General features: G+C 33.1%; 1 protein-coding gene across 1 annotated transcript in view; it reads left to right on the forward strand.

The window, feature by feature from the left end:
• Nucleotides 1–24337, forward strand: part of LOC108908860 — a 129742-nt gene extending 105405 nt beyond the window's left edge. Inside the window, exon 13 of the mRNA XM_023454832.1 lies at nucleotides 23288–24337. Coding sequence (XP_023310600.1) covers nucleotides 23288–23640 — 353 coding nt within the window. The 3' untranslated portion in view covers nucleotides 23641–24337. The remainder of the gene's footprint in view (nucleotides 1–23287) is intronic.
• The last annotated feature ends 203 nt before the right edge of the window (nucleotides 24338–24540 follow it).

A 24540-nucleotide genomic window follows, 5' to 3' on the forward strand; every position in this document is an offset into this window, starting at 1 on the left:
TACTGGAAAAATATTTTACCATAAAAAATATTCCATCATTCTGGTTTAGACAAATCACATAGTGCCCTCTATTGTCCATCTCACTGATGAACTGAACTGTGTTCAACATTTTCTTTCTTGTATCATATAAATGATTATGTCATTCTTTGATTAATTTATCTTCCAGAGTTTCCCATAAGAAGAACTACATCGGGGTAAATCAGGAGCTCTTGCCCTTTTATAAGACACTTAAAAGAATGTCCTTTGTTTAGAACAGGATGTACAGGGTCGGAAAGTCCCCACGATTCATCGGCCGTTACGTGAGAGCGATAAAGAAAGTCATAGAAATCCGTGCGATAGAGAAAGATGGCTATAATGAAGGCGTCTAATAATCACCGCCATTTCGCCCTTCCACAAATAAGATCCACTTCTTATTTGTGGAAGGGCGAAATGGGCGGTGACTATTAGACGCCTTCATTATAGCCATCTTTCTCTATCGCACGGATTTCTATGACTTTATCGCTCTCACGTAATGGCCGATGAACTATGGGGACTTTCCGACCCTGTATATGTAACATGTATTTGCTTTAAGACTTTGCATAGTATTTTAGTATTTTTACTGACAAGTGTAGTCATAAAATCCAAAACAGTGGTAATACAAGGTGACAACAGTAGTTGTTCCTAAATACCACTAAACATTTTTATAGTATTAAGGAAAACCTCATGTTTTCGTTTGTTATATTTTCTGTGGAATGAAATGAAAATGAATATTAAAAATCGTTTTATAATAACCCCTTTCTAAACAACACATGGATGTTATTTTGTCTCTCTTATAAACGGGCAATTATTTTAGGTCTGTAAGAAGTCCTGAATTGACCCCCATGTTCTATGGGGCATATTGAGATAATATACATAACAACCCAATAACTTAATTATATGACTTAAGGAAGAAATTTTGAACACTATCAATGAGGTGGACAACACAGAACATTACGTCCTTTGTCACTAACAGAATGATGGATATTTTTTCTAATAATTTTAAGGATTCCATGGCAATCTTCACTTTATCCATTATGGATCACTAAATAAACCAAAATAATGTGCAAATGTCGAGGCAAAAATATGACATGTATACAATGTTACAATCAGTTAAAATCGGGGATTTAAAAAAATGTCAAATATGCATTGTCTTCTAATTAAGTTTGGTTTGTATCTCATAAAGGCGACATTCAATTATTTTTTATATATTCCTTTGAATTCGCAAGAAAATTTACTAAGAGTGGTTTGTGTTTCATTAATAGAAAGGTAAACAAATATAAGCGACATAATCTTATGTGAATAACACTGAACATTCTATAAGTATTAAAAATATTAAATTAAAGTGATAACATTTTACTTAACAAATATCATCTATGTAACCTCAGCAAGCAATTCTGAACAAAATGCACGTGTTACAATGTAGAAACAATTAAACAAATAATTAATAATTTGCAATAGGTATTATATTTCAATTTGAATTATATTACAGGGTGTCAATTAAGTACGTCGACAAACTTTTAAGTACAATTCGTGATTGTAAGCCACAAAAAAATTACGTGTTTCCCCAAATTGATAGCTTTCGAGATACAGGATGTTGAAAAAACTTGATATTTTCTAAAGAAAACCTCTGAAGACATTTGATGAAGAATAATGAAACTTAAGCTACTAGTTTATCTGATTAAAGATAAAAATCCAATGAACTCGGATATAAATATGTAGATAAATGGCGCAGATAGTGGGATGCAATCTTACTTAAACTCAACTAATTCGACACCTCTGGTTATTTTAAAAGTATAGTAATTATTTGTAACACCTAATGGTATTTCCAAGAAATAAAAGATATCTTTCATTTTCCATTAATTTCTATTTTGAATTTGCTTTAGATTACACTTAATATAACGCTAGAATTATTTGTGTTGCAAAAAACATAATTTTTTTTCTAAAAATAAGATTCTAAATACAATATAATAATCAATCCGAGAAATAATTGGCGTATGTAATTTCTTTACCAAGCGACACCTACTGCTGCTTCTAATAAGATACAAAGTTCCTAAGCGCATGATTTTTTCGACTTCCCATGATTACATTTTATTTAAAAGTGTATTTCTAGCTTTTTAAGAACTCAGTAGTTTTAGGTTTACTTATTTTGCAAGCACATGGTTTTCTAATAGCTTCATGATTTGACAAGTAGACACTTTTTGCTTAGTTTCAAAACCCGTGGCTAATGCTGTTTCTTACAATTAGTTATAACGATTTTAGTGGAAGATCAAATCAAGAAATGTTAATTTCACCTTTTCAGGAACATACCCTCCTGTTACGTACAAGCGCTTTTATTAGAATAGAAATTCCTGCCATTAAAAGCAAACGGCTATCCTACTACAAAGACACACCCATGCAGAACCTACTCACTAGATATTATCTCTCAGTACATTGCAGTCATTGTCAGCTGGAACTTATTCGTGCCACTGACATAGACCGTGTAGGAAGGCGACAATGTCGTGAATGCAGCGCAATGCAGCACCGGTAAATAAGCGATGATAAGGTGCACCAAATGAACCTTCCATAAATACAATGTATATCCATAGGCGTCCGTACTAATACAACATTAATAATTCCAAACTCCCACTTATCCGAAAATCAACTGTGACCTTAAGGGGTGGTAATTGCTCTTTGATTAATTGCATCTGGTCGCTAATCAATTTCTGATCGCTACCAATTGCCCGTTGTGTAACAGGAAAGCTGTTGTAATAACAGGATGCTTTGGGACGTCGTCATGACATAACAGTTCGAAATTTCGCGGTTCCAGGTTTAGTCTTTCGAATAGAAAATACTGTTTTAGATATAAAGCAGTAAACATTTTTAACGATTTCAGGGAAGTTTATTAACGTAATAAAACTATTTTTAATTTTCCCCGCAAAAATCTGCAGGGGATAAACTATGGCAGTAGGTTATATGGTTTACAGTCCAAATAAAAACAGCAATCTCATTTAAATTTAGTATCTATATAAGTAGGACGTATAAACAGTCCAATCCAAACATAGAAAATATATTACGTTTATATAAATTATAAATAGATAAAGGTGGAAAAATCGCAAAGAAAAATAGATTTAGGTTTGGAAAAGTAGGTACAAACACTTTTGATGTTTTTTTTTTTCACTTTTCCGGATACGTATATCCTGACACTAACATCAACAATTTTGAACACCTCCAAATATCAGCTCTTAAAATGAAAGTATATGTGTGTGACTGAAAACTATTGAAAATTATTCTATCGATTAATTTTTTGCGAACCAACCTCTAAATATTCTCAGAACTCTGAGTGCAGCATCGCAGAGTTTGCAGCAAAACGCGAATTAGTTTGTAAACTTCCAGCATAAAACGTATGGTCCGCACAGAAACAACGCTTTGGATGTGTCAATGGCACTCTGATGGATGTTGTAACTTTCAATTCAAGCCACCCAACTTGTGTGGAACAGGCCAAGTTACTTAAACTACCAAAGGTTTAGAGGAAAACTAAAACCTCTCGATATACTGTAGTGAACGATAATATGTCAAAATCAAATTGATTTCTTGTAGTATGAGAACTGCTTGTACTTTATTTATGTTAATAAAGGGTAAATGTGCATCACACAATTTATTTGTTTGAAGGAATTAGTTGACATTTCGTCGGTTTGACTTCTACGATCTCTTTTTCAAAAGATTCTCTAGCTCTAGCACTAGTATGTTGTTAGTACCTTATTTCTGGACCAAATTTGCTTATTGGTAATTCCAATTACACTTTCTCTGCGGCCTTCAAAGAGACTGATTCTGTTCTTGTTATTGTTCCTGTAATGTTAATTAATTTCTACCGTTGGAAACTAATACTATAAACGCGACAATTTCCACCAGAAACTCCGCTTGAAACTTCCAATTGATTTTATTTTCAAATTACAAGTTTGCTCTCTGCAACTTCCTCTAACAGTTTTGGAACTAAAACCGGATGTTTATTATGTCGTTATTTGGTTACCCGGTTATCTAGATATTCCTCAGAACTTAAGTGGCAATTACTAGTCAGCGTATCCGTAGCACAAACTGTTTTAGTGTCGCAGCTAGACGAAATGTTCTTGGGAGTTTACGACAGAGCTTTGTTTTCAACAAACCAGGATCCGTTTATGCACAAAGTATATTGAAAAAGTATTTTAGTAATAAATTTATTGGCGTATATGTGGGCGTTTCTATATATTCAGTCTTCATCTAATATTTAATAACGTAAGAAAATAAAGTACACTTAATTATGATTATTCATATACGGAATACATCCATTCGGTGGACTCATCTTCCTTCATAACCTGCTCACAGAAAATATTTCTAAGAGAATATCAATAGATGAAAGTGTGACACATGAAAATTTATTTTTTAATAAAGCACTGAAGTTTATTTCTATACGAAGCGTTTTATGTCCTCTACAGAATTGTATTTCAACTTTAAATGTAATGCAAAATCAGAATTTTTTTACATACAATGCAGACATGAATCTTCTGTTGTTTTTGAGATTTGGGCGTTAAAGATTAGTATCAAACATTAAAATAAAACGGCAATTTGTGATGATTTTAAATATTCATGAGATATTCTGGGGCCGGGGCTTGATTGTATACTGGTACTTAAAAAAGAACAGTAATGGAATCTGAATTGTACCTATTAACTCTGTAACATACTTTGTTTAGTTCTATATTGACCTAAAAACTGTCTATAAACAAACTCAAAATGAAGACTTCTGCACAATGCCCAGTTTTATTATTATCCCACATAATAACATTTGTAACCTAGTAACTCTCAAATACTATGCGAGAAACCATTACACCAACTAATGTCAACCAGTTACTGAAACGGTGGAAAAGTTATACTAGCCAGATATTATTAAAAACATTATTATCCTATAAAATATTTTTAACAAAACATTAACCTGTCGTACATATGCTTTAATCTCAGATTTATCTCTAGTCAGCGTAATTATTTTGTCAGCCGACTAACTGAAAATTCATAAATTCCTGCATAATAAAGTTTTAGTAATTACGTTAGATTTTATTTATTGGCCTGCTAAACTTGTTACTGGAAATAATGTGTGTGTATGATTTTGCAGATTATATACACCGTGTCCACTTAGTGCGCGTAAGTCCAATATCTAGGTTAATAAAAGATATAATTTAATTTTTTTTCTACAGAGTTGCCTACTTTCACGAGCTGCACAAAATTAAAATATATTTGCATATACAGGGTGTCCAGTTTTTCCTGGGCAGGTACCAACTTAATTTTTTTTAATGGAAACCTATATTTTTTATGGCATTATCGAATTCTACGTGAAAAATTAACGGGACTTTGTGCTATGATCCCTATTAAAATATTGATAGTTTTCGAGATAATCGACTTTTCATTTTTTTATGTTTGGTCACTTCTAGTAGTTGACAATTATGATTGTATGACAACTAGAAATTATTTTTTTTCAGGAACTGTAGAGTGAAGATGGCTCTTTCAAAAAACGTATCAAAAGTTGACCTGCGATATACAGGGGCCAAAAAAAATCCTGCCAAACCTGATAATTTAAAATTTGAAAAAAAAATCTCGACTTTTTCAAATAGAACACCCTGTGTTTTATGATTTCATTAGATGCCTTTCTGTAGACCCTACAATTTTTTAATAGCTTTCCCTATACCTAAGTTGCGGTAGTTTTTGAAAAAAAACATTTTTATGTAAAATACCGGATTTGCGCCCGTTCCTTTGGCTGTAATGTGATTATTTTATTGTTATTATACTTTTCCTACTACCTATTTATCTTTGAGATTAGAGAACACCTAAATCACGTATATCCAAACCAGTGGTTAGGTCGTGGTGGTCCAGTTCCTTGACCCGCACGTTCGCCTGACTTAAATAGTCTGGACTTTTTCTTGTGGGGTTATATCAAGGAGCGAGTATACGAAGTACCACCAACGGATATTCAAGACTTAAAACAAAAGATTTAAAACGAGTTTCTAACTATAACGCCTCAAATGTTAAGAAATGTCCACATTCATTTTCATCGTGGATTAATGCTTTGTGTAGAAAACAACGGTGGACAGTTTGAACATTTATTTTAAGTTAGCTTGCGACTATGAGTATTCTTTATTAAAAATTCTATTCATCCAAATTTTTTAATCTCCAATTTCACTAATAACTTTCCTAACTACGGTAACAGTGCTTGATTTTCAATATGATACGGATGAAACTTCTTCAATATTTTATTTGTGAAGCTTTTGAAAACTCCAAGGTTACTACTAATTTCCTGGCACAAACATTTGGACTTTCAACAGCAGACGCCACAACTTTAAACTATATATTATCGTTGTTACTTTCATGTCTCCTGGTAGTTTTCTGATAATTCGCATTTGCTGTTCATTCAAACCTTTCCTTCACATTTTCAAAACAGTGGGAATCTCTGTAAATTTGGATTATTTGCTTTGTAAATACGTGCTGCTAGCAAACATTTCCCATATTTTGCTAATTCTTAATCACTTGTAGCGATTTTATATTTTTTTTTATTTTATTTACAAATAAATGGTAAGTAACTTTCCATAAAGACTTCTTTATTAAACTCAAATATCTAAATTTTTCAGTTATTAATTTTTATTTTAAATAGTGTAGCTAGACAACTAATAAATTTAATAAAAATAAATACCCTTACAATATTTTTCCCGACAAAGGAACGGGCGCAAATCCTGTATTTTACATAAAAATGTTTTTTTTTTAGAAAACTACTTAACTTAGGTATAGGGAAAGCTATTAAATAATTGTAGGGTCTACATAAATGCATCTAATGAAATCATAAAACACAGGGTGTTCTATTTGAAAAAGTCGTGATTTTTCAAGTTTTAAATTATCAGGTTTGGCACGATTTTTTTTGCCCCCTCTATATCGCAGGTCAACTTATGATACGTTTTTTGAAAGAACCCTCTTCACTCTACAGTTCCTGAAGAAAAATAATTTCTAGCTGTCATACAATCATAATTATGTCAGCTACTAGAAGTGACGAAACATAAGAAAAAAAATGAAAAGTCGATTATCTCGAAAAGTATCAATATTTTAATAGGGATCATGACACAAAGTCCCGCTAATTTTTCACATAGAATTTGATAATGCCATAAAAAATATAGGTTTCCATTTAAAAAATTTAAGTTGGTACCTGCCCAGGAAAAACTGAACACCCTGTACATGCAAATATATTTTCATTTTGTGCAGCTCGGGAAAGTAGGCAATATATAGATAAAAAAATTAAGTTATATCTTTTATTAACCTAGATATTGGACTTACGCGCACTAGGTGGACACGATGTACAGTGGTGTGGATTCTGAACTAGAAACTACTTTATCTATACAGATTGAACTATATTTCTTGAGATAAAATTCCAAGAAGACCCCTGCGTCACTTTCTTGGAATTAACTGCATTCGACACGCGATGTATCGATAATATCGGTGTGGCAACCACCGTAGAAGCTTGCAATGCATACTTTGTTTTGCAGTTACGAAGGCATGTTTTTTCGTAAGTGTAGCGTCCTGTGCATTTTCATTGTAATTTCTTATTAAAATAAATCAACGGAGGTGAAAAATGAAAGAAAGGAATTTAATTCCCAGTGGAAGAGATCATGTATTTACCTTATATACAGGGTGTAATAATTTTGGCTACCATTACTTCAGCATGAGATAGACTAATCATAAATGAACAAAAAAGCTTTATATTACAGGGGCGTAAGATGGACAGTTTTGTTTTCAAAATACAGCGAGTATTAATATTGGGAAGTTTCATCACAACGTGACAACAGCGCTTAACCTAACGCTACACAGCTGGTGCATACCACGTGTGAACGCGGCAGACTTGTCCTACGGAAAAAATGTAAACAACTATTATTGTGAAACAGTAAATTTCAAGACAATTGTTTTCCAGTTTTTAAATAAATAAAATAAAATGTATCGATTTTGTAGTATGAAGGTAGTGAGTGTTGTGTTTAAATTTAAGCTCGAATTTTAGTAATTATGAATCTCTTAAAACAGGAATTTAACTTTTAATCAAATTTCGAATTTGAAAAATATGCAATTAAAGTACCCAAAGATTCACGTTATCCAAATAATCACACGTATTAAAAATAATTATAAACAAAATTCGATAATTTTTAAACGCACAAGTACAAAACAAACTACAACATATGCTCAAAATGTCCACCACCATTTTCGATGCACGCACGACATTTTCGAATCCAATTTTCGTGCACTCACTGGAAAATACGTCAAAGAAAAGGAAATAGTGGTACGCAAAAAACACTCAAACACGTCCAATTCCAGATACCAACTGAATTGCGTAATGCTGGACAGCTTAGTACCTCGGGTTATCCGCCACGCCGTTGTCACATTGCTCGATATGAATTTTATCGATTTTTAAATTTATTACAACTCTAATTAGTTTTTAGTAATTAATTAATTATTATCGAGTTGGAGATTTTGATAATTTTTTCTACATGATTTCTAAATGATTGAGTTTAGGACCCATGTCTTAGAAGGATTTTTTGTTTATTTTAAATATGTATTTTATTGTCTGTTAAAATTAAGGCAGTTAAGCTTCTAACACCCTGTATATTTTAATATTCTGAAAACAACGCGGAAAATTTCAAGGCACGCCCTTGCCGCGGTAAATTGTTATAGTAGTTCTGATAACAGAATTTTATGGGCTTATTCTTTTCTTGCAATTCTATCTCAACAAATACTGTACGGACTGTACTCGATGTCAGAACCACTTTTCCCCGGATATATATTCTTCAATTAAATAACTACCATTATTTTGTTCAACATGGTATTGAAAACGTCAAGGCATTTAACGTTCAAAAAAACTAGATAGTTTATTAACTGCAAACTATACTTTTCCTTAATTTTTGTAGTAAAGTTGTGAAAAGGGTTCGCTAAGGTAAAATTGAATCTCCAATTTAAATTTATCTAATTTTGCTTAAAAATGCAATTAAGAAAGTGTAAACTTTTATCTTACCTTTTCATTTAAAACATTTCTTATAACATTATATGATTATTTTAAGGTAACGACATTAGAAATATCTGACAATGCTGCATTTTGTTTTTCTACCTTGTCATACAACAAGCATAGCCGGAACATGTATTCAAATTTCGATCCACTTAATTGTCATATATGAGTATTATTTCCTGTTATATTTACCCGTTCAAGGCGAAGTTCAGCAAAAATAAATCAAAATAATTGACAGAAAAATCACTTGAAGGAATTATTTGCCTGTATATGGACGCCATCAATAAAATAAATCTCGAAAACTGTTTTGACGGACCTGATTGTTCCTATTTCGATATATTTCTGTGATCCAATAACCGAAAAACTGTTTACTGTCTAAATTAATTATTATGACATGGGCTTGCTTATGCCAAATTTTCTTCTGTTCATTATGGTAAATAAAATTTGTTTATCATGCATATTGATTTGATAATATTAACACAACGAAAATAACAAATATGATTCACTCTACCCTATTTCGTAAGGATTTTATTTTTCCACATATATCTGTTTATAGCATCATTGATTTAAAACTAGATATATAAACTAGTATAAATAAATATTTGAAGCAATCAAGAAGTCCATAAAATACAGAGATCCAGTTTCATCTTAGAAATATTGAAATCGAGACTGATCAAATTCTTATTCCTCTAAACTTATAACTATAGATTAAATGTAGAACATACAATGCTGCCAAATTCAAAGCCAGATACTGTGACGGAAATACGAGAGCATCAGTGAGGGAATATCATCGAATTTTTCCTGATCGACCTAATAAGCAAGTGTTCATAAATGTGCATCGTCAGTTGACAGAAACAAGTATATTTCCTAAAGCTCTGCAAAACATCCCGTGCAGCAAGAACTTGCCGAAGAAGAAGCTATTCTAACATCATCAAAAATAGTCCCTCTACTAGTATACGAAGAATCTCTAATCGTGTTCATGTTAGTCGAATGAAAGTGTGGTTTGTACCCATAGCACATACAATCTATTCATGCAGCACGTGTTGACTTTTGTCGTTGGTTGATTGCGCACCCACAGCTTTGTGAACAAACTATGTTTACGGATGACGCCACGTTTAATAGAGATAGAATTACGAATACCAGAAATTCACATTCATGAGCACTTGAGAACCCTTTGGAAATCAGGGAAACCCATTTTCAACATCGCTTTTCGGTGAATATTTGGTGTGATGTTAATAACCTCCTTATTGGGCCATTCGTATTTCAAGAACGTTTAACATCCGAGCATTATCTACATTTTTTACAAAATGTGTTACCAGGATTAATGGAGGATGTTCCACTTCAGAATAGAGTTAATATGTGGGTTCAGCACGATGGTGCACCACCGCATTTTGGTGCAAATGTGAGAGAATATCTAAATAACAACTTTGCTAACCGGTGGACTGGAAGAGGATATCCAGTTCTCTAGCCTCCGAGGTCGCCAGACCTAACGCCTCTTGATTATTACCTTTGGGGACATATGAAACGTCCATTGCATTCAAATAAATTACAAACCAGATATGAGCTAATTCAAAATACAGGGTGTTAAAAAAAGAGTGTAAAATATTTCAGGAGGTAATAGTATGAACCAAAATAAGCAGAAAAGTCTTAATAAACATGGGTCCGCAAAGTAACGGTTGCGGAGATATGGACCACTATTCGTTTTTCAAACATTTTATTTTATTAGGAATAAACCGACAAAGGAAGCTTTTAACAAACAAAAAACAAAGTTACAGAAGATGTTCAAAGTGCCCTCCGTCCATTTCCAAGCAGGCACGACATCTTCGTCTCAACGATATTCGAACTCTTTCGAAAACACCCTCCTTGGTTTGGATTTCTTGACACTTTTGATTAATCCGTAGCTGCAGCTCTTCCAGGCTATTTACAGGAGTACCATACACTAATGTCTTCAAATATCCCCAAACAAAGAAATCTAGAGGGTTCAGATCAGGCGATCTTGGAGGCCATAAAACAGGTCCGGCCCTTCCTACCCATCTATGTGGAAAAGTTTGGTGTAAATGCTCTCTAACGGCCATGGAAAAATGAGCTGGAGCACCATCATGCTGGAACCACATTTGTTGCCTCTGATTCAAAGGAATGTCTTCCAAAAACTCATACAGTGTGTTCTGCAGAAAGTTGAGGTAAGCAGCGCCTGTTAATCGGTTTGGTAAAACAACAGGACCTAGAAACCTGTCACCTACAATACCCATCCAAATGTTTAATGAAAAACGTGCCTGATGTCCAGATTCTATTAGAGCATGAGGATTTTCGTCGGCCCAAATATGCGTATTGTGAAAATTAAACACTCCATTTCTTGTGAACCCGGCCTCATCAGTAAAAAGAATGTTTGCAAGAAAACGAGGGTCTTCAGCATCATGACGTAGAAACCAGCGGCAAAAAACCAAACGTGCTTGATGATCATTTATTGGATTTAAGGCCTGTACTCGTTGCACATGGTATGGATAAAGCAGTTGCTCGTGAAGGATTCTCCAAACAAGAGGACCACTAATTCCTACCTCGGCTGATATTCTCCGCACACTCGTACCTGGATTCTGCTCTACCAGTGCTAGAATTTCTTCTTCTGCTCTAGGAGTGGATACCGACCTTGGTCTTCCGGATAAATGGCACTGTTTGCTCAAGGAACCGGTATCACGCAATCTTTGGTGAATTCTTCCAAACATGCGTTGTGAAGGAATCTGGCGATTTGGATAAGCGTCAACATAAAGACGTCGCGCTTCGGTGGCGTTCCCATTAGCACGACCATACATGAAATGCATGTCTGTTAATTCTGCGTTAGAGTAACCAGCCATAGCGAAAGAAAACTTGTGCACTGAGAACAACTGTCAAATACGTACTGTTTATTTAACTAAACATCAACCAACTATTATAAGAAAATACACAACGTTTTTGCAAAATAAAAAAGGGACTAAAAAACATAAAACATTCCATATCTCCGCAACCGTTACTTTGCGGATCCATTTATTGAGACTTTTCTGCTTATTTTGGTTCATACTATTACCTCCTTAAATATTTTACACTCTTTTTTTAACACCCTGTATTATGGCAGCAGCTGCATTCATACGAGATGCGCCAGATACTCTTCAGAGAGCTACGTCTTCAATATACTATTCTATAAGTTCCTTGCTGCAATTATAGCACATTTCAGACTTTTTGTCTTCATCTTCAGGAACATCGTTTTTGAGGATGAATACAACAAAGAAACTACTGTTGTATCAAACTGAATAAGTATAAACATATCTTAGACTTTACTATCAAGTGTACCAAATTAGCAGTGACAGATTTTTTATACCACAATGTTCATTTCCAAGCTAAGGAAAACTGTTTCATTCAGAATTTGGGAATGTTATAAAATAATTTCTTTCACAATATTTTCCACTCTACAGAAATAATTTTCTAGTCGGTATTAAAAATACATGATTAATATACATGCTCGTCAAAGAACGTTTTAGTTTACAAATTTGTATAGGTAAAATTATTTCACAATTACATTTCCATTAATAAACAGCATGGCTGCGGCTCTATTCCACGGAAGTTTAATAATGCCAGACCATTAAATGAACTCTTCCGCTATATGTACCATTTCATGCAACAACAAAAACAGGAATAACAGTTTATTTAAATTTATTCTGTTGCAAATTAATTCCATTTCGTTTTAATGGCGAACAATATATCCATCGCGTAGTCCCGCAGGCACTCTGCTCCAGCGTTTAATATCAAATTATAATGTATGAAGTTTAATTCTCTATTATATTTGGTAAATTACATTATTAGTCCTCTGTATTAGGCGGAAAAGACATGAATAGTTATTTCTGGGATAGTCATGTATGATATTTCATATTGTCATTAAATTCAAGGGAAGATAGGGAAAAATGAGTAGAATACGAATACGCGATTAAAAAAATTGTAATATACAAATTTACGTTGAAAAAAAATATTTTCACATCATTATTTGAACCACTTTTTGCACCGCTCCTGACCGCTTACCTACAAAGGTTTATCGAGAGTGAATGTTTTAATAGTGAAGGTCAAAAATATACCTTTTTACTTAGAGGTATGAATGAATAAGATATTTTTTAAATTTTAAATATTAACTGAGTTTTTGAATCAAAATGATATGTAGGCTGATTGTCAAACAGGATTTAGAAAATTTCATAATATGACTTGAAGGTAACTGATATTTTTCGTTCTCTTGATAATAAACATATGACTGATTTGATTCTATTGGATTTCACGAAGGCCTTTGACACCGTCAATTGTGACTTAATGTTGGCTAAACTCAAGTATTTGGGCTGAAGTGATGTTATTGCCTTGTTCAGTTCATATTTTTTTCTAAGAAATCAGAAAATTTGCATAGATAATGAGTTTTCCACTGTATCTTATATAAGCTCTGGTATTCCACAAGGTAGTATTTTGGGACCCTTTTTATATATTATTTATATCAATGTGTTATTTTCTATCATTAAATTTTGTAAAATTCTAGGTTATGCTGGTGATACGCAACTATATTACTCTTTTAATGGCAATAATGCGCAAGAACAACAATAATATTGACCTAAAAGCATTCAGTCGTTCATAATCTAAAAATAAATTCGCGCAAATCGCATTTTTATATTATTTGGTAACAACAAGCATTCTGCACTAATTTTACCTAATTTTAAGGTAAAGTTATACGATGATGTATTGCAATCCTCGACTAAACTAAAAAATGTAGATCTAATAATTGACCCATTTCTAAGGTTTCGAGAACATGTCAGCAGCTTAATCAGTACAGCTTACTGCGTTTTAAAATTGTTTTATTCTAATAAGCATGTCTTAACATTTAATTTAAGGAAAATTTTATATGAATTCTTAGTTCTTTCTTTATTTAATTATGCTGATATTATCTATGGTGCCTACATTGATTACCTCTGGGAAATTCACCTGGTAAACTTTGTCCACCGCTTATTATTAACTGGCGAACCTTCTTATCTTCTTCCAAAAATACCATATTGACATACCTTGCACAATGTCAATATAAGATCAGTTACGAACTTAGCTATGCCAAGACGCTATACTTCTATTTTCCAGAGGTCATTCTCCTATAATTCTGTTATCAAATGCAACAAACTTGACAATGAACTGAAAAAATTGAGCTGTGCATCTTTTAAATACAAATTCAAGCAATTATATTTAAGCTTATAGTATACTTGTAATTCTAAATTCGAGTTTCTCTCTTTATAAGCCTTCCGAATACGTGGTTAAAATTAATGACATAATGACTGAATCACCCTGTGTAACGCACTTGAGAAAAATCTGAAGATATTATAACTCGTATATTTAAATTCTTTAACCATCTATCTAAACTCTTCATGTCATCTAGAAAAGACGAGTAATTGAGAAAAAGTTAATGTTAAAGAATTAATTTTATTATTAAAAGACAAAATTCCATAATTTTATAGAACACTAAAATTAAATCCGCAGAAATATCGCCTCAAAAACTTTTTTCTGGCTTTTGTTTCATCTAATACTATAGAAATCTTTATTTTTCAAAAGTACGTAGCTATGCTAAATGTTTTCTACACCATTACTCACTGACCAAACATTTTAATACAATAAATGCCCTAAACGACGAAAATTGCAATATACCTGGACAAAACCGTTTTACATTCCATAGAAATACTACAAATTAATTTCCATCCTACACATTACATTAAATTTCGTTCTAATAAACAGTTTTGCAATAATTAAATTTCAGTTTAATATATTGTGGTTGGATTTACTGTCTATCCAGCATTTGTACCCTTGCGTGTAACACTCATTGTTGCCGTACATTCCATGATCTGATGATATACTGGTATTATTCTGAAACAATTTCATAGAAACTCAGCGAATTTCACGAGACTTTCATTTCATTCCACAATGTGACCCTTGGTTTATGAAAATATAGTAATAAATATTACATGCATGACATGACAAACCCAGTTTTGTTATTTGGTTTTTGCTACGTTTATACCACTTTCATGAAACGAATGAATTCGGGACAATATTCTCATAGCTACTGTCTCTATAATATTCAATAAAAATTTGTAATGGAACAGTATTCTCGTCACTTGAAGCTCGCGAGTATTTTCCATCGTTTCGCCCCGTACTATTATATCTTCCAGACAAGAACAGTCAATCTAGATAGCTTTTATTCGTATTTCCGTCGGTGATTGACCGAAAGGGTGTCTAGGAAAGATATATGGATAGGTTTAGGGGCGTAGTGGCAATACAATTACAGCCGACTTGCAGACTACATTAGTCAGGACAGGATTATGCAACAGACAGTTTGGTCAGTTGTCTAAGAACGAGACTGTCATTAGCAAAAGAACATGTATTGGAAGTCGATGTAATCGGAATCAATCCACAATAATTATTTCTGCGATGTTTAATACAATAATGGATGGAATAAGGATATAAGAAAACAGTATTTTATGGATAAAAGTATTACTGCTTCGCATATGTGTTCAGTATTTCAGTATATTTTAGTATATCGTTTTAAGATGTCTTTGTATGGAATGTAACATATACAGGGTGTTAATGAACTTATTGCAAATATTTTTGCCACATGTCCGTATGTCAAAATGAAGTAAATACACGGATTTGAAAGTCCTCCTCGCTTGAACACGTGGAATATGAAATGGGTACAACTGAGCTTCTCATAATGCCCGCCACACAACAGGATGCGAAATATTTACTTGCTGTACGATATTTCTGGTTTTACGATGCGGATGTTCTTCAACGAGATCTAAAATCATCTCGATATTTAAGATTCTTAGTGGTCGCTCTGGGCCACTTTTTGCGCTACAGCAACAAATGTTCGGGATGCGGGGGCACATCGTTCAGGATATCTTGCACGGTACTCTTGACAAGCTCTGTGGGTATTTTCGTTTGCTTCACCATAAATTATGACCATATCATAATATTCGCGATTGCTGTATAAATGCGCCATTTTCAAAAGAAAACTTGGAAATACGGCTATTAAATATACTCTCGAAAAACAGCACAGCAATCACTACAACAATGTATTACAAACTGACTTTCGAATACAGTCTGGCTTTTTAAGAAACCTGCAAACTCGTAAAAAGTGTTACATAATTTTTTGAAAGTGCTCGCCGCGATAATATACATGCATTTCAGGAGTTCCAAAACAGTTTTATACACATTTTTAATTAGTTTTTTTTCTATGACCTTAAATTTTCGATACAAATTTGTGACAACAGGTAACTCAGTTTTTGCTCCTTTTTCACCCCTTTAAATTTTTGACATAAGGTCATAAACACCCTGTATAAATTTGGAAGATAGAACCGGACAGGGTGTAATAAAGATGTTACGCCAAAGTTTCAGGGCTGATTCCTCTCAGCAAACAAACAAACAAAATAATAGAAACATTTTTCCTAAAATTATTCCAAGACGGTTCTATAATTTGTTAAATGTAGAAATCAGGCGGTGTTGGTCAAGACCCATTGAAGATACAGACTTCAGACTCAAATTTGGCACAGTGTATGTTCCTTATATTCTTCCTTTCGTGAAATTTGAGGAAAAGTAAGAATTAAAAGTATCATGGAAAGATTGAATTTATATGTCTTTATCTACATCTACAATATAAGAGATAGTTGATCGAAAACTCTTCACTTTCAATCTTGAAAGAATCATAGGATACATACGATTCGTTTTAGGGAAAAGTTACTCTTATTTCTGATTTATCTTCTCGAGAGGAATTAGCCCTAGAAAATAATAAAACATAGATAGATATATGGTACGTGAAAAACAAAACATTTTCAGCAAAGGATTAAATTAAAGATTCTGTTAAAAACGGCAGAGAAATGTCACGATAAAATTGGATTTCAAAGGATAGTTTTCACGAAAGGTTCTACATTATTAGCACTCGAATGGTTCTTCCAGAATAAAACGAAATAAGCGATTTAATTCTTGCGTCCTCTCTAGCTCCCACGAAAAAGAACTTTTTTATTATCCCCAAACAAATTCATCAATGTATTATCTGGGAGGAAGTCTAAACTTTTCTTGTATAAGCCAGTCCTGAGCTCGTTTACCGATTTCACGAAGTCGGACCGCACGCCACCGTGCGTGGAAATTGGAACCGTCAACCTGTACGGGCGCTAAGTATAATTGTGTTTTGGACAGTTACGAAGGTAAATTACGCGGTGGCGGCGGCGGCGGCGGCGACGGCGGAGCTCGGGAAAGTTAGCATTGTGTTCCTCGTGCAACTGTGCTAATTTGCACCAAAACGAAAAGGAAATTATCACCCTCAGCATTCCAAGTTGATAAATTCGACATACAGTATACACTAAATTAATAAATCAGGATTGTTAAGGTCAGACAAGCTGTTGGATCCTCGAAGTTGATATGCCTCTAGCAGTCATTAAGTTTCTATAAGTGAATAGTTTCTTCAGGAATCTTAAATTAACTAGTAACTACTTTCATACCATATTATTTTTATACAAAAATAGTAAGCATTGAATTAATAAAGGGTATTGCTGAATCTTGTGTTTGTTGAAAGTGAACTAAAAAATTAAAACAAACTGCATGTTATCTGTTCAAATGACTGCACCAAAAACTTCCTCACTTCTGTCTTCCCGTCGAAAAATTTTTCCAGATTCATCAATTTTCAGAAGAACTTGAGCATGTAAAGTTCAAACTTGATGCAGAGGAGTGTACTCGTCGCCCAGTTTACTGGGTTTAAAAATATATATTTGAGGTCATTACCTTCTTCTAAATATTTGACTATTTACTGTAGGTATCTTAAATAACTACTATTGAAAATTATTTATCTGACATTAAATCACCTTTTTGGTAATTTGATGGTTAGTTTTCTTCAAACACATGTTGACAGCTACTGTAAGAAGCCTTCAAGACCAAGATTATCTACGATGGTCTCAAGTAACGAATAAAAAAACTGAGTCTCATGTCTAGTCTTTAAAGAAGAGCTTTTAGAATTCAGACAATGTTATTAATCTTGACTTTTTTTAAATCAAACCCCAATGTTCGTCTCTATTACATACTATAAATACTATATACTTCCAATATCTATGTTTTTAATGTTAAAAACTAATACTCAGAATGTAATTTCCAATATACACTGATCCCAAAATGCTGGAGAAAAATTCGTATGTTTTTCCAGTTAAAATTAATTCCAGGGCTGAAATCAGCTGAAAACGCAAAAAATCCAAATAAATGTCGCCTGTCAATTCGCCCTCAAATAAATAAGGTCCCAGTTCTTCAAACTTTTTGGATAGGTACTTTACTTATTGTAGCTGGAATAATTATCTGGTCTGGATACTTATGGTGAAATAAGTCACATACCTCCTGTTGACTACAGATTTTATCTCCGCTTAAAAAATGTTATGTCACATTTCCTTATTGGAGTAGCCGTTTTCGAACAATCGGCAAAAACAAGGAAAATGATCAGCAGTCGGCAGGAACTAAAAGAAGCTAAAACAGCAATAGTAGGCCTTGGATATTAAACAAAAATTGTGTTGTTTGAAAGGAGCTATCATTATTGTATTGTCATTGTGTTATTTGAAAGCTGTTGTATTTGAATGTGTATAAAAATAGCGTTTTAATTCAGTTGCTAAAATGAATCAGTTATTTAAGAGAAAGTTGAATTAATTTTTCTTCATGTTAATGGCTTAAGTATACGCAAGCGTGCGCTGAATTCCACCCAAGACATCCCGATAAGCCTTTTCCAAATCTGGAGTTTATAAGAACTAACTTAATAAAACTGAAAACAACTGGTAGGATCTGCAAAAGGCTGAAAATCATCTTCGCAATTGAAGTAAAATGTTACTTTTATACACATTCAAATACAACAGCTTTCAAATAACACAATGACAATACAATAATGATAACATCTTTCAAACAATACAATTTTTGTTTAATATCCAAGGCCTGCTATTGCTATTTTATTATAGTTTCTTTAAGTTCCTACCGACTGCAGATTATTTTACGGCTACTCCAATAAGTAAATGTGACATAACAATTTTTATTTAGAATTTGAAGGTTTGTCGAATTATGTTAAAAAAAATACGGTGTTGCCATTTAAAAAAATATCGTTTTTGTAGCTACTGCAGAAATCTGGCAGCACCGGAAATAATTATTTGTAAAATTTTTCTTAATCATGTTTTCTTAATCCTACAACTTTGCATTTAGAAGTACTAGTCTATCACTTAAAATAAAAAAGTTGGCCTATGTCAGGGTTTAAAAAAATAGCACTGTATATGCTTTGCAATGTTTTAATTTTTTGAGCCGTAATACGTGAACTATGAACTTTTCTTTGGTCTGTTAATTTTTCGCATGTTTCAAATTACTAATAGGGTAAACTCCAGAGTGATTCAAAAGAACCCTCATTACAGAGCTGTGATAAAACGTGTCGGGCCTGAGAGCAGGCCCGATTGCGTCAACAAAAACAAACGAAACGTCGCTAATGAAGATAAAACAGTCTCGGCGATTTATGTGAGAATAAACACGGTATAATTCGCGTAGTCGAAAATTAAGCTGTCCGAACAAACAAAAACCAGAGAGCGGTCCCAGGACGTGAGTTAGCAACGAGGATCCGCCCGCCAGGTTAAAAAGTTCCAAACGTGTTTTTCCAAGACAAATAATTGCAGAACGTCTAGTGGAATTGCCATCTCCAACGCTTTTATAGCCGCCCAAGATTCTGCTATCTGAACACGCTGCACGGAAATATTTTCACTGGCTCGTTACATTTGTTTAACGTCGCTATTATCCTTCTAAAGTCGGAGATTAATGGGAGCTGTTGAAAAGCGAACGTGGTCCTTTTCATTATCTTCGGGGGAAAATTTTTATCTTGTATCTTTCCAAATTAGGATTCACAAGCCTGTGTTCTGCTACTCTTCAAACAAATTGCGCCACATTTTTATTCATTCCTTCGATATTCAATACTGTTGGACAAGTAATCGTTAATTTTATTAGTTTCAATGGAAGTTAAGGGATCTATCACACAGAGAAATCAGTTAAGCGAATTAACAGGGCTCTTGAAAGGACATTGTTCCATGAACGGATACCTTCATAGAACTGAAGTGGACGATGTGAAACGCAGACAATGCAATAGGGCAGCAGAGACAGCTTGCTGTGTCATACGGCAGAAGATAAATTAAATACTCTTTGAATTGCCAATCCTGCGAAGAACTAGTCTAACATATGTCAACACGTAGTCAGCATGGAATGTGTTACAAAAATTTATAAATAGTAAGTTTTTAAGGGGAACAGTTTAAACAATATTTCATTTGTACTGGGAATTAGAGAATAAAATCCATAATTTAATTATTATGTTGATCAAACATTGTATTTTTATTGTACATATTTTCCTTAACTTTGTTTTTATAACTAACTCATGTTATACATGTTGGGATGATGCATAAGTATGTAGCGTTTTGGGATTTTTTTGACCGGAAATTTCCACCACTGGAGAACCAACATTGGATAAACTACAACATAAAGCTGGTTTTCCTTTTCCAAGAGAGCCAAGAACTATCATCCAGGTTCAGGAAAACCATCTGACTCCGATGAAGATCATTTGAACCGGAATTGATCAGTATAACAGACTGCGACCAGTCGACCATAGTAGGCATTTGCACTACGTATGCAAGAGGTTCAAAAATTGGGTGTGTGGGTGCCGCATGTTTTGAGCGAAAATAACATTGTTTAGCTTAGCCCTATCAGGAAGGCATACCACCATGTTGCTGATGCATCTTGTAGGAAAAAAAATGCGTTATACTACGATTTGCTTCCAATGAATGTAACCATCATTGCAGAGGAGAACAAATGAGAAGAATATAGTTGATTAGTTCATATATTTCGTTTATTAAAGAGAAATACATTTTGAATTGAAAACCCTATACAGTGTTATTATTCCAAATTCATTAAATTTACTTACCAAATTTCTAAATAATCGATGCACTATACAATTTGTAGCCATAACCCTTCAGTTAAATGTGATAAATCTTTGTTTTTTCAAATAATTTAAAACCCTGATAGCAATATCAGGATTCAAATGTCACTGATTTACCTTAAACGGTTTTGGAGATATCTAAAGATTGTACTTTTAAAGAGTAGCCATTTTTCCGTGTATACAACATAATTAACTTTTTCTCTTATTTTTAGTGTAAAATATTGCAGGCTAATTTAGGGATATTATTATTAATTATAGATTAAAATTGAGCAGTTAAAGCAACAAAAATACTTTATGTTTACGAAAACATTGTTTTTATGTGGATTTGCCTTCTATTTATAACTACTGTCGTTTTAATAATGATTTCAACAGTTTCGATGTAATATATCTTATGACTTTGGCACCTTAGCTGCTATTTACACATGTTAAATATGTATTTCCTTAATAAAATTTTAATATGTGCTAATATACGTAAATGTTTTACGTTTGCATTTTCGTTTTTTCGTGGTTGAATTCACAACATCAAATAGAACGAAATTACTTTAACAGAAAATCACAATCCTTGATTTGAAACTGATAATCTACGTCCCTATTTGTATATGAAAGATTTAGTAATCTATAAACAATCGAGGAAGGTATGTGTCTTTATTTTTCAATTTCAGTGAGAAGTAATTCCTTTTCAAAATTTAATTTTCTTTATTTCTGTCAAAGCATATTGTGCTGCTGCAAAATTTTTATTCAGTCAACAAACATTTTTGCATTACTTAGGTACTTCTGCTTTAAATATTAAATCCGACTGCATTTAAACATCAACAGCTGCTTGTAAAACAAATGCAAAATGTCACTCTACGCCCTCTGGTCTTATAAAATTTTAAAATATGATAAATACTCGATCGTGGTTTACATTTACATTTTCCACAGACATTTAAATACATCGGAACGGAAACAAGATTAAATTTTTATGAACAGAAAAAAAATCGTTTTAATTTGGATTCCCTTCAGGGGAAAGCAATTTACTTTGGCAGAAACGGTCCAGCATCTTTGCCCTAGTTAATATGTATATTGTAATTACCTTCTCGCATTTTCTTTTGGCTCGACCTTCATTTTGGGTTCTCTAATTATTGGAAGTTTGATTCGGAAAATTTGATTAGGAGAATTTCGCGACTATCAGTTAAATTTCTCCTGAACTGAATTAGAATTCGATAATACAGTTCCTCATTTTGTTTTACACTAAACCAAACAATTAAAGGGTCAAAAGAATTTCCGAAATTTTTCCGTGATTTTTGACAGACTGTATTCAAGTGAAAATTTATCGTATCGAGAATTAAAAAAAAAGCATTTTGAAGCTCTAAGATTCTAGTTTTTAAATCCTTTGGTCGAAAATTTTTAGGAGTTATGGTTATCATGCAATTCTAATAGCGACAAAAAAATTTTGCAAGTTTTATAATTTTTTTTTCTGAGTTCACGAACTTTTTTTTTCAGCTTTAATTTCCTTTTTTTAAAATTTCGATACGACCATTATTCAGCGAAATATCGGACTTTTAATGGAAATTTGTGTATAAGACGAAAAAAAAATTCCGAAAAGTTGCATGTTATAGAGCATTTATTAAAGTTTTCGAAACAGCTCTTCAATTCTCTGTACTACCATTTGTCGCCGAGATATCGATTATTGAAGACAAAAGGATCCCTTTCCATTAAAAGTCTGATATTTCGATGAATACTTAATGGTCGTATGAAAATTTTAAAAAGAGGCAATTAAAGCTGAATAAACAAGCTATCTAGTTCATGCAGCGGCTTAGCTGAAAAAAATTGTTCCAAGTCCGTGAACTCGAAAAAAAAATTAAAAAATTAGCAAAATTTTTTTGTCGCGCTGTCTTAGAATTGCTCCGTAGCTTCTAAAAATTTTCGACCGAAAGATCTAAAAACTAGAATCTTAGAGCTTCAAACTGCTATTTTTAATTCTCGATAGGACCATTTTTCACTTAAATACAGTCTGTCAAAAATCACGGAAAAATTTCGGAAATTCTTTTGACCCTTTAATAGTTTGGTTTAGTGTATTCTTATTTTAATTTCTTATATTGTAATTTAAACTACTACAAATTGTAATTATCGCTAATTTTATGAAGCGCAGATAAATATAAATATTATTTTCATGTAAATTAGAGCATATATTTTTTAAAAAATTTCAAGATCATCAAACAAAAGTTAACTGAGTTATTTCTTTTCAGAAGGCAAAGCCATGGCCACAGCGTACGATTGCAAGTACATAGAGACCTCTGTCGGGATCAACCACAACGTCGACGAGCTGCTGGTAGGCATCTTGACGCAGATACGCCTGAAGTTAGAAAATCCTGAACGCAGCAGAGACCTATTCCGCAAGAGGAGCTCTTCCAAAAAGAACCTGAACAGGAACAAATCGCCCGCGTCCGGTACGGTAACGCCGACCGGAAGCGCGCAGAATTCGCCAAAAAAATACAGGGGGTCCAGGACGTCGGCCAGTCTGAAGGTCAGGAATTTGTTGGGAAAAGTCTGGGCGAGAGACAGCAAGTCCAAGTCATGCGAAAATCTGCATGTGTTATAATTGTTTTTTATGCTAATTTTAAGATTTTGTACACCTTAATGTGATTTTTTTATATGCTTATTAGTGTTACGATATTATGTACGGTTAAGTTTCGTTAAAATTTTGCACCGATGGATACACAAGGTCCAGAATGTAGAGACATAAGAAATGCTGTTTTCATTTTTAACCACAAATTCAATAAATGGATAAACTAAATATATAGCGCATTTTGTGAGACAGTCTTACTTTGCACCCTGTGTATGCCAGTTCCGTAACTATCTGATTAATATGTACATATTGCTTTCTCACATTTTAAAATTTCGAGAGCACCTGATATACGCTTAAAGATATATTAAAATTAAAAAAATATATTACTAAAATTAATGGTGCTGCCGCAATTTTAAAATTAATTTTATAGTTACGGAAATAGAAGAGTACAATCCTTTATGTGATTTTTTATGGGGAATCTTTTCGAGAACCAGATCTGATTTATTTAGTCATTTTAGCGATGAAAAAAATATATCAGTATTAACATTTTTATATAAAATATTCATAAAACGCACGTATCTTACATATACAGGTATAAGAGATGTGTGATCAACTAATATCTGAAAAAAAAAAATAGGTCTTGAAACAATTCCCCTACCACTTTAGTTTGTTGTGATTACATTTATTTGTAGGTAAGGTTTTTATATTTTTAAACTAAATGTTTTTTATATTTTACCGAATACAGTTTGATATATACGTTCATAATATTATTTTCTAACTGTCAGCTATTACTAACGCCTGAAATTTCGAGAAAAAAAAACACCTCTATTTCCCCCGCTCGCATATCTCCCTGGACATGTTAATCAGCCATAGTTTTGGGTCCATATTGTCAACACCAATGAACCGCATCTTAGGGTAGATCTACACAAATGT

This window comes from Anoplophora glabripennis, unplaced genomic scaffold (genome assembly GCF_000390285.2).
Source record: "Anoplophora glabripennis isolate ALB-LARVAE unplaced genomic scaffold, Agla_2.0 scaffold81, whole genome shotgun sequence".
Taxonomy (NCBI): Eukaryota; Metazoa; Arthropoda; class Insecta; order Coleoptera; family Cerambycidae; genus Anoplophora; species Anoplophora glabripennis.